Genomic DNA, 12,781 nt, shown 5'->3' on the forward strand with positions numbered 1-12,781 from the left:
TTGTACCAGGCTGTAAACATGTTTATTTCTGCTGTAAAGATCGGCTTTATGGAATTGGTGTATATGGTTTTCAATACTTCTGGAGCCAGCCTCAAGCGGATCCTTGATGAACTGCAGTTTTTAGCACTTCCGCATTGAACTCATATTTTTGGACTGGAGGTTGCCGCTTGGTTCAAACAACAGATTAGTTCAACTGTTTCTGAAGTTCACCTGAGCTAACCAGTCATTTTAATGCAGCGGGTTGTAAAGTTTGCAGCAGACCTGCTCTTCATCACACCGTCTGATACTATCTGCTGTTTGGAGCACTGCTGAAACTCTTAATCCACTCAGCACCTTCATTACTTTATTTGGATGTTTTGTTTACCACAAACAGTCGTTAGATTCCTCTTTGCAATTGCAACAGACGTGATTGAAAAATAAATGTATTACCTTTCACATTAGGAAAATTAAACCTAAACCCTGTGGGAGTTGCTGTGTTCTTTAATTGTGTTTATGAATGGCCAGTATGTTCCTCCTCTTTGTCTGATACCAATCACATCCTAGAACCTTCTGTTTTAAGAACTGTACATGGGGGTGTGTTACATCTTCAAAACTCGTTTAGTTGACCTGTTCAATAAGCAGAGGTAAACAAGCAAATGCAGGCAAGGTAACATGACTGTTTTTGGACTATTTTAAGAAAGCAGCTTACTCTTTTTAAGAAGTCTATCTCTGGAGGGATTTTTTCCAAAATCTCACCAGGTAAAAGCACTTTTAGTTTATGATCTATTTAAATCAGGCGCACTCACTCCCAAAGATTATACCATTGTCAAAACAGTGTTTTTTTTCCATCTGAAGCAGTCTCTTCCAAACATTCCTCAATTTGTTCCTTTAAAACCTGTAACACTATATGTAAAAACTGGGTCATGGCTCAAAATGCAATCTTTTCTGTTTTAAGCTTGAATAGAAGAAGAACCTGCATGTTTATATTGTATGAACGCACTCCTGAGTCTTTCTCTGTGTTCTGTTTCAGAGGCCAGAGAGGCTTGGCTGAGAGTAAGAAGAAAGAGCTCGGCCAGACTCCTGTCCTCATTTCTTGTGCTGATCAGTGAAACTCTGCTGCTTTTGTAAGAAGCCAACATGGACACTGGAAGTGGATCTTTACTTTCCCTGGCGGTAACCCTACGCTAAAGGGAGACTTGATCTGGAAGTGTGGACGGACTCCAGCTTCCCCCCTTGTGGTGAATTTACTTGAGCTCGGGTTCATGTTGGAGAACGAGCCCCTCTCCTCCGTGCTCCTCGCTATCTCAGTGTTTCCCCTGAAGCCTTCCTTCGGTTGGAGGGAGGATGCCTTTTCTGAACTGCTCCCAACCCCTTAGATGCTCTGTTAGGGCCTGTGGAAGAACCAAACTGTTCCCCAGTGCATGGCTTCCCTTGTAGAAATGGATGTCATGGGTTCATTGTACCCTGTTTTAAGGTCAAATCTTGCAATTTAAAAATAGCATTTTAGATAAACGCAACACGGCATTGGTTTTATAGACAACACAGCTTTCTGTTACCTTTTTACCTCACACACGCCTACTGAAGAGTTCCCTCCACCTCTGCTAGAATACCTCTGTGTTTAAATAGCTCTGGCCCCGCTCTGTCCTTCCAGCTTCGACCCAAAACGACTTTAACCAGGGTAATGCTTCTGATGGATAGACTTCCAGTTACAAACTACTTGCTGAGTGTATCCCTTTGGTGCACCGATGCGTGTTCTTAAACTACTTTAAATCATGGTTAAGTATTTGTACCTTATAATAATGCTACTGTTGAAGAGTGTGTGGTAGCCATAACTAATCATGTTAGACTGAATGTGAGAGACGACCTGCACATACCCTTTCATCTGAAGTAGTCTGCTGTAGGATGTTTGTACGTCATGTTACCTAAACGTTGGTCCATAAAGTCTCAGTCAGGCTCATAGACGGCTTCTTGTAACAGGGAGGTTGTGTGAAAGTGATTCAGATATAGCCTTACCCCCCCACCTAGACCTGCTCTCCCCCCACCAAGCTCTCAGCCAGTTTCTTACTGGACGCCGTCACAGTCCTAAATTTGATGTAAAAATTTTGGATGGTGAAATGCAGTTTTTGTCGATACTTGATCTTATTGCAGTTTGCGTAGCAATTAGGAAGAGTAACTCTTTGTGTGCAACTTATTTACTGGAATAGGTGTTTTTTTGTTTGTTTATTATACAAACACTGCACTAATTTGTAGCCGTAGTTGCTCTTGGAAAGGTGAGATAATGCTTTGTCTCCAGTGAACGCATTGTTCCTTCAACATAGCCCCCAATTGTGTCTTTAGTGTCCTCAGGACCTGGCTAAAGCCAGCCACATAAAGACGAGTTTGACAATCTGAATCGATGATATGTTTCATGAAATCGTTTTATATCACGTCTCATAAAATGAGAAATGAAAAAAGGCTATGCTTTGGTTCCTGTCGGAGTGAATGGAGACAGAGCATTAGAAAAGTAATTCCCCTTTTATTTCCTTTTGGCCTTTTGAGATTTTATTGCCAAGTAATGGTCTACTCAGAGGTCTCAGTCAATCATTGTGATATGTAGAAGTATTATTCTTGTTGTGTTAGTCTTTGATGTTGATGTGCGGTCCGTATCATTCCATTTCCATGCCTCTGTCTTTGCCATACTTCTGTTTACAGTTACATGAGCTAAAGTAGTGAAGAAAAGAAAAGGTGAATGCAGTCGAGCTGCAGGTTTTTGTCTTCCTGAGGGTCGATGGAACCTGGAAGAGCTGCCACAGGCTAATGGAGGTCAACTAAGAGCTACACTTACTCTCTAGCAATACCCCTCTCCCTCCCTCGCAGCCTTCGTTTCTCTGTGTAGACCAATACTTTCCTTAATTTATCACATTCAGTTGAACCACATTTCTAACGTGTGTAGTTCTTCCTTTTCTTTAGATGATTTGTTTTTCTAAGTGTGTGCATTTATGATGCTCTTTAATTTCGGTTGTTTGAACTTCAGTGTTTTTTTTCCTGAGGTCAAGATTACTGGATCAAGAATGTTGTCAAAAGAGATCCGGCTCCTAGATGACGCATGTTTCTATGCTTACCTGCGAAGGTACACAGGCACTGAGATTCATGCAGCATCTCTACACTTGAGCCCATCTCTTCACCTCTGAAGGTGTGTGTCTGCCTGTGACTGCTTCACCTTTTTATGATATGTGATACGATGTGTTGAGAGTAATTTGACTCTTCCTGACAGGACAGACAAAAAAACAAATGGGTCTTAGAGAACTTGCTTTTCTTTCATAGTATTTTCCTAAATCAAAGCATTGTTACGTAGTAATGATGTTTTGCTTATGTAAGCCCTTGTGTGCAAATAGGAGATATGTGCAAAGAATCTATGATTCCTCTCTAAATTTGTGTTTAAAATCTAACAAAGTAATTACAATGTTTCCCAACTACACTAAAGGAAACCGCAGAATGCTTTAAGATAATCCTAATAATAATGAGATATATTTTTTCAGATATGAGAGAAAGTTACATCAAGGTTCTTCCACTGGTGGACATCAGTGTCATTCTTTGCAAAGACAAAGAAATTGTCTTCCCCCCAAATAGAGATATATTTGCTTATAGCAAGTGAGTTTATTGACATTTGCCAAAGAAAAGGGAAAGGTTATATTTAAACAGAATCCTGTTTTTTTTTCTGCAAGAAAGTAAGCATAACAGTTGCACTGCATTTTCTAGGTGTGTAAATCTTCAGGTAACAATATCAGCACAATTCATCCTGTGTATCTCTAGGACTCCCTCGGTGTTTGAACCCAGAGTTGAAAGTGCAACAAAAGGGCACCACTCGATGCCTCTGTTCATAAACAGTATTTGCACCTTATTACCCAAACCAAAATAATCATGGTATTTGAAGAAAAGATATAATTTTTACCCTCTCTATGAAAATTATGCATTTTAACCATATATTTAGGAGAAATTACAAGTCGATAAGAAATCCACACATCTACCAAACAGCCATAATACTGTCATTCTCCACGCCCTCACTTTTCTATCTAGAAAATGCTTCTATAAAGTTGAAATTCCTATATTAGTTACCGAAATGACTATAATACCCTATTGTGCTAGTACTGTCTTTCTTGAATGTAATCATTTTGTACCTGTATTTTCTAATTCAGTCTTGATTGTACTGTATGTATGCTATGATGATGTACTGTTCCTTGGTGAGTAGTTCGTTTCAAACCGACAGGAGAGCTGCTGCGCTGCGAACTCGGTGGAAATCTGTGGAGATTTGAAGTCCAAATGACTTACTGTACCTTATGAGCATTCATGAGACTGATAACTGAGAGATTCTTGCAATTGAAACAGTAGTAAAACAGCCTTTTCCTGGTTTGCTACTTCTCTTTCCTCGTGGTAAAAGGTAAAGTCTGTGCAGGACAGTTTATAAAACAAGGACACTCCTGCAATCAGATAGAACGATTGAATGCTTGAGTTTCAACTTATTTATTACTGTTCCTTTTATAGGTTTAGCTAAATAAAAAACAATAAAATATACAACTGAATATGCATCCATTTATACATGAACATGTATAAGATTATCTACCCTTTACTGGAATGTAGATTATTGCTTTTATGTGAACGAGGTTATCTGCAGATCTTTTACGTCTCTTTCCTCTGATAGTTTGTACGATGTGTTGAATCTAATTTATGTCACTAGTAATCACCATGACTGCTATGTTTTATGATTGTTGCAGCCCACTTATTAAATGCAGCCTTGCCTTACTGGAACCCCTGCTTAGTGAGGGATCCCTCAGTCACCTGTTTGCCCTCTGTATCCTACATCACCCCTCCCTACACACACACACACACATACACATACACATACACACACACACAACTCTTATGTCATAACACTGTTTGCTGATGCAACTATTATTCCTTTTACAATTTCTGCTGACGCAACTATTACTTCTTAAACACCTATTAAAACAGTATCTATTCCATCTGTGTGAAAAGACTGTGTGGTTTATGCTGATTTATTTGACACAATGATCCTCATTGAACAGAAAAATGAACCTGCTGCAGCTGGGCAGTCTGACCCGTTACTTCCTCACTGGGTTTTGTTGTAGCTTTTGTTGAGATAATGGCAGGTTAACAGTTAAGTTGATTCAAAATAAAATATTAAAAATGATGATGGATAATAAAGTATACTCAATCAGATGTCATTTTAGACAAGGGTTCCAATCTGGTATAATCTGGTATAATAACCTGCTTACTGCACATTATCCCTTACAGGTGTTGAGCAAAAACAAGTCATTAAAGGGTAACTAAACCCCAATCCACTTTTTTACATCTGAGAAGATATGTACATAGGGATTTAATAGTGCTGTTAATCAATGTGGGTCTTAATCCCAGTAGTTGAGCATAAAGTATTAAAATTACTCAAATTGTGTTGAAAATGTGTGTTGAGACTGCCATCTGCAGGTCGAAACCTGAAAACTGCAATGGAGTTTTTCTAATGTCTGGCTGAGTTCATGGTGACATATTTGGTACTTGTATCTGTCATCATACCCTATATAACCTACCTCACCACATTCCACAAACTCCAGCCCTGTCCAAATTGATACATTGACCTTCCAATTGCATTTTTTGAAATTCCTGGGTAGATGCTCTTCAGCCGAAACTCAGGGGTTTAGTTACCCTTTAAAAAACAAATGTTTGGGAGGTATGGGAGTGCATAGTTCTAAAAAGTTTTCCATATGGAGAAAATCACTTTCCAGAGAAGAGATTCAGCCTTTCAAGTCCAAAATATGTGCCGAAGGCTGTTAATGCACAATATACAAATTGGAGATGGAGAACACTTTATTAAGACCATCTCCAAGTCCAGTGGTCTATGCTTGTTCTAAATGGAAGGTCACAAAAGAAGATAGAGTGATTAAATATGTTAATGATAACAGATTATTCTTATTTAGGATACTAACTGGTTTGTGTAGCCTACAACTATTATATTAGTTCAAATGCCCCCCAAACTTTGAAATGGAGGAGGACATAGACTCCTCTATTCCAGTTGTAAAACTGGGTAACTGGGTGTACTCGAAGGACAGGGGTAACAATAAAGACATTTTTTTTTTAAAGTAAAAAGGGCAACATCTTTCAAACCCCTGATACTGACAGTTTATGGTTGATTTAAACATTGAAGCAGAGTAACAAGAGGCAGTCTGGGGGTCCTCTCCTGGGATATTTTGAGCATCCAACACTTAATTCCCTGTAGTGAGTATTTTTGTTACCATTGGTGGTGGGATTTCCATTATTTAAAAGGAAAACGCTAAATTATTGATATTTGATTAACTGAATTCAACTCCCTGTCCTTTTCTGAAAAGATTTCATCTGTTATTTTTCTTGAGGTCATTTTCTAAGAAGTTCAATAAAAAAAAACCCAAATCAAATTAACTGATTAAACATTCAAATCAAAAAAACACTTTCTGAGAAAACTTGAAAAATGGCACCTTATCACATTTTTATTCTCAAAGGGTATCACTTTTTTTTTTTTTTTAACATTGAATACACTATAAAGACCTCTAGACGTCACTTGTTTCACATTTAAGTCAATAGGAGGCATTCCAGGGGCACTTTTTAAAAACATTTCATTGAGTGGAAGGGCATCCAGAGGGCACAGGCCAGTACCCTTCAGGGTGGAAGAAAATGGTGCCTAGAACTACATAAGAGATGAAGAATCCAACATCACTTCTCGTGCATTCTTCAATTATGGGAGTTGGAGGACGACTTATTATGTGCTAATACTTGTGTTGTTGTTTGTGTTCTTTTTTCTCTATCTCTCTGCATTTTGTCTGTTTGTTTCTTTTGATTTGATTTGATTTGATGACTGGTGAAGTAGAAAAGAAGAAAGAGTTATACAAACATACAGGAAAAAAAACAGTTTTACAAAAGACTGCGGTCCAGCCGTCCGTCACTGAGATCTTCGTGGTCAACTCAGCCGTCTTTAAATTTCGAGTGCACGAGTATTCTCAGCAGTGTGGTAAATGCGGAGAAACAGCGTATTTTCTTCCGGTTTCCAAAATAAGGGTACATAAGTGACATTCAGCTAGCCTATATATCAAACATACATTAAAAATAAAATGTTTCATTTGAGTGGTTCGTGCGCCCATGATGACAAAAATGGACTTCCTTATTTTTTTTTACAACACCAATGTGGAGAAATGCCTAAGAAAAAGTCCTATTTATTTATTTATTTTTTTCGATATTTTATTTATAGTTTTTCGTTTTTACAAAGTGAAGTATGTCGTAAACAGAGCATAAAAGTCCTATTTATACCTGCAGTTTGCATGTTATTTTTATTTAAATGGTGTTTCGTGTGCTGTTAAAAACATTTGCTGAATAATTCCTGGCTATGGGTGGTACATTTGACTTCTACACATTCAAGACTACAACTACACTTGATATGAATAATTCTTACTGCACAGAATTTAAGAAAGTCAAGTGTAAAAGTCCCATATTTATACCTGCAGACGCATTTTTGACCTTATTTGAGGTACAGTAAAAACACATTGCTCAATAATTCCGAGCTATGGGTGGTATATTTGACTTCTACATATCTAAGACTACAACCATACTTGATGTCAACAATTTTTACTGCAAAGATTTTAAGAAATTCAAGTATAAAAGTCCCATATTTATACCAGGAGACGCATATTTGACCATATTTGAGGTACTGTAAAAACCCATTGCTCAATAATTCCAAGCTATGGGTGGTATATTTGACTTCTACACATCTAAGACTACAACTATACTTGATATCACAAATTTTTACTGCATAGATTTAAAGAAATTTTAAGTAACAATGTCCCATATTTATACCAGGAGACGCCTATATGACCATATTTGAGGTACAGTAAAAACACATTGCCCAATAATTCTGAGGTATGGATGGTATATTTGACTTCTACACATCTAAGACTACAACCATACTTGATATCAAGACTTTTTACTGCATAGATTTCAAGAAATTCATGTACAAAAGTCCCATATTTGTATCCGCAGATTGCATATTTGACCATAAATGAGGTACAGTAAAAACACATTGCTCAATAATTCCGAGGTATGGGTGGTACATTTGACTTCTACACATCTAAGACTACAACCATACTTGATATCAAGACTTTTAACTACATAGATTTTAAGAAATTTAAGTATAAAAGCCCCATATTTGTATCTGCAGATTGCATATTTGACCATATTTGAGGTACAGTAAAAACACATTGCTCAATAATTCTGAGCTATGGGTGGTATATTTGACTTCTACATATCTAAGAATACAACCATACTTAATATCAAGACTTTTTACGGCACCAATGTGCAGAAATTCAAGTATAAAACTCCCACATTTATACCAGGAGATTGCATTATTGACCACATTTGAGTTACTGTAAAAACACATTGCTCAATAATTCCGAGCTCTGAGTGATATATTTGACTTCTACACATCTAAGACTACAACCATACTTCATATCAAGACTTTTTACTGCATAGATTTTAAGAAATTTAAGTACAAAAGTCCCATATTTGTATCCGCAGATTGCATATTTGACCATATTTGAGGTACAGTAAAAACACATTGCTCAATAATTCCGAGGTGTGGGTGGTATATTTGACTTCTACACATCTAAGACTACAACCATACTTCATATCAAGACTTTTTACTGCACAGATTTTAAGAAATTTAAGAATAAAAGTCCCATATTTGTATCCACAGATTGCATATTTGACCATATTTGAGGTACAGTAAAAACACATTGCTCAATAATTCTGAGCTATGGGTGGTATATTTGACTTCTACACATCTAAGACTACAAGCATACTTGATATCAAGATTTTTTACTGCACCAATGTGGAGAAATTCAAGTATAAAAGTTCCATATTTATACCAGGAGACGCCTATATGACCATATTTGAGGTACAGTAAAAGCACATTGCTCAATAATTCTGAGCTATGGGTGGTATATTTGACTTCTACACATCAAAGACTACAACCATACTTGATATCAAGACTTTTTACTGCACAGATTTTAAGAAATTTAAGAATAAAAGTCCCATATTTGTATCCACAGATTGCATATTTGACCATATTTGAGGTACAGTAAAAGCACATTGTTCAATAATTCTGAGCTATGGGTGGTATATTTGACTTCTACACATCAAAGACTACAACCATACTTGATATCAAGACTTTTTACTGCATAGATTTTAAGAAATTTAAGTATAAAAGCCCCATATTTATACCAGGAGACGCCTATATGACCATATTTGAGGTACAGTAAAAACACATTGCTCAATAATTCTGAGCTATGGGTGGTATATTTGACTTCTACACATCTAAGACTACAAGCATACTTGATATCAAGATTTTTTACTGCACCAATGTGGAGAAATTCAAGTATAAAAGTTCCATATTTATACCAGGAGACGCCTATATGACCATATTTGAGGTACAGTAAAAGCACATTGCTCAATAATTCTGAGCTATGGGTGGTATATTTGACTTCTACACATCAAAGACTACGACTATACTTGATATCAAGACTTTTTACTGCACAGATTTTAAGAAATTTAAGAATAAAAGTCCCATATTTGTATCCACAGATTGCATATTTGACCATATTTGAGGTACAGTAAAAGCACATAGCTCAATAATTCTGAGCTATGGGTGGTATATTTGACTTCTACACATTTTAGACTACAACTATACTTAATATCAAGACTTTTTACGGCACCAATGTGGAGAAATTCAAGTATAAAAGTCCCATATTTATACCAGGAGATTGCATATTTGACCACATTTGAGTTACTGTAAAAACACATTGCTCAATAATTCCGAGCTATGAGTGATATATTTGACTTCTACACATCTAAGACTACAACCATACTTCATATCAAGACTTTTTACTGCATAGATTTTAAGAAATTCATGTACAAAAGTCCCATATTTGTATCCGCAGATTGCATATTTGACCATATTTGAGGTACAGTAAAAACACATTGCTCAATAATTCCGAGGTGTGGGTGGTATATTTGACTTCTACACATCTAAGACTACAACCATACTTCATATCAAGACTTTTTACTGCACAGATTTTAAGAAATTTAAGAATCAAAGTCCCATATTTGTATCCACAGATTGCATATTTGACCATATTTGAGGTACAGTAAAAGCACATTGTTCAATAATTCAGAGCTATGGGTGTTATATTTGACTTCTACACATCAAAGACTACAACCATACTTCATATCAAGACTTTTTACTGCATAGATTTCAAGAAATTTAAGTATAAAAGCCCCATATTTTTATCTGTAGATTGCATATTTGACCATATTTGAGGTACAGTAAAAACACATTGCTCAATAATTCTGAGCTATGGGTGGTATATTTGACTTCTACACATCTAAGACTACAACCATACTTAATATCAAGACTTTTTACTGCACCAATATTTTTTAAATATTTTTTTTAGTATTTAATAGACAGATATGAAGAAGAGAAAATTATGTACAATGGTGTTTTGCAGATAAAACTAATTATTTTACCCTTTTACAGATTCAATGTGACAGCTGTTGCAGGTGGTTCCATAAACACTGCCTACAAATGGACACTGCAGAGTGGAAAAAGATGAAGAATGTAGACTGGAAGTGCATTTTGTGCAAAAAGTAAAAAGATGAGGATTGTGTTTGATTTTGTTTTGTGTTTAGTCTTTGATGACTTTGACATTTTTTGTACAGGTTTTTATTAAACATTGTGTGATATTCTGTCATGATTACTGCATTATTCTTGAAGTATAATGATAATACTTCACCCAGGGCCAGGAATTATTGATCTATGTGTTTTTAGAGTACCTCAAATATGGTCAAATATGCTATCTGCAGATACAAATATGGGACTTTTATTGATGAATTTCTCCACATTGGTGCAGGACAAAGTCTTGTTGTTAAGCTTAGTTGTAGTCTTAGATGAGAAGAAGTCAAATAAACCACCAATGGCTCGGAATTATTGATTAATGTGTTTTTACTGTACCTCAAATATGGTCATATAGGCGTCTCCTGGTATAAATATGGGGCTTTTATACTTAAATTTCTTAAAATCTATGCAGTAAAAAGTCTTGATATCAAGTATAGTTGTAGTCTTAGATGTGTAGAAGTCAAATATACCACCCAGAGCTCAGAATTATTGAGCAATGTGTTTTTACTGTACCTTAAATATGGTCATATAGGCGTCTCCTGGTATAAATATGGGACCTTAACACTTAAATTTCTTAAAATCTGAGCAGTAAAAAGTCTTGATATTAAGTATAGTTGTAGTCTTAGATGTGTTGAAGTCAAATATACCACCAATAGCTCAGATTTATTGAGCAATGTGTTTTTGCTGTTCCTCAAATATGGTCAAATATGCAATCTGCGGATACAAATATGGGGCTTTTATACTAGAATTTCTCCACATTGGTGCAGTAAAAATTATTGATATTAAGTATGGTTGTAGTCGTAGATGTGTAGAAGTCAAATGTACCACCCATAGCTCGGAATAATTGAGCAATGTTTTTTTACAGTACCTCAAATATGGTCATATAGGCGTCTCCTGGTATAAATATTGGGCTTTTATACTTAAATTTCTTAAAATCTATGCAGTAAAAAGTCTTGATATCAAGTATGGTTGTAGTCTTAGATGTGTAGAAGTCAAATATACCACCCATAGCTCAGAATTATTGAGCGATGTGCTTTTACTGTACCTCATTTATGGCCAAATATGCAATCTGCAGATACAAATATGGGACTTTTATTCTTAAATTTCTTAAGATCTATGCCGTAAAAAGTCTTGATATTAAGTATAGTTGTAGTCTTAGATGTGTAGAAGTTAAATATACAACCCATAGCTCAGAATTATTGAACAATGTTTATTTACAGTACCTCAAATATGGTCAAATATGCAATCTGCGGATACAAATATGAGGCTTTTATACTTGAATTTCTCCACATTGATGCAGTAAAAATTCTTGATATCAAGTATAGTCGTAGTCTTAGATGTGTAGACATCAAATATACCACCCATAGCTCAGAATTATTGAGCAATGTGTTTTTACTGTACCTCAAATATGGTCATATAGGCGTCTCCTGGTATAAATATGGGACATTTATACTTGAATTTCTTGAAATCTGTGCAGTAAAAAGTCTTGATATGAAGTATGGTTGTAGTCTTTGATGTGTAGAAGGCAAATATACCACCCATAAGTCAGAATTATTGAACAATGTGCTTTTACTGTACCTCAAATATGGTCAAATATGCAATCTGCAGATACAAATATGGGACTTTTATTCTTATATTTCTTAAAATCTATGCAGTAAAAAGTCTTGATATCAAGTATAGTTGTAGTCTTAGATGTGTAGAAGTCAAATATATCACTCATAGCTCGGAATTATTGAGCAATGTTTATTTACAGTACCTCAAATATGGTCAAATATGCAATCTGTGGATACAAATATGAGGCTTTTATACTTGAATTTCTCCACATTGATAGAGTAAAAATTCTTCATATCAAGTATGGTTTTAGTCTTAGATGTGTAGAAGGCAAATATATCACCCATACCTCGGAATTATTGAGCAATGTGTTTTTACTGTACCTCAAATATGGTCAAATATGCAATCTGCAGATACAAATATGGAGCTTTAATACTTAAATTTCTTAAAATCTATGTAGTAAAAAGTCTTTATTTAAAGTATAGTTGTAGTCTTAGATGTGTAGAA

The 12,781-nt window shown here is 35.7% G+C and overlaps 1 protein-coding gene across 6 annotated transcripts in view; it reads left to right on the forward strand.

Moving 5' to 3' along the window:
* LOC117813112 (HMG box transcription factor BBX) overlaps positions 1-4,979 on the forward strand; it is a 32,775-nt gene extending 27,796 nt beyond the window's left edge. For all 6 annotated transcript variants that reach the window (XM_034684203.1, XM_034684201.1, XM_034684206.1 and 3 more), the window contains exon 16: positions 1,010-4,979. In XM_034684203.1, coding sequence (XP_034540094.1) covers positions 1,010-1,088 — 79 coding nt within the window. In that variant the 3' untranslated portion in view covers positions 1,089-4,979. The remainder of the gene's footprint in view (positions 1-1,009) is intronic.
* The last annotated feature ends 7,802 nt before the right edge of the window (positions 4,980-12,781 follow it).

This window comes from Notolabrus celidotus, chromosome 5, assembly GCF_009762535.1.
Source record: "Notolabrus celidotus isolate fNotCel1 chromosome 5, fNotCel1.pri, whole genome shotgun sequence".
Lineage (NCBI taxonomy): Eukaryota > Metazoa > Chordata > Actinopteri > Labriformes > Labridae > Notolabrus > Notolabrus celidotus.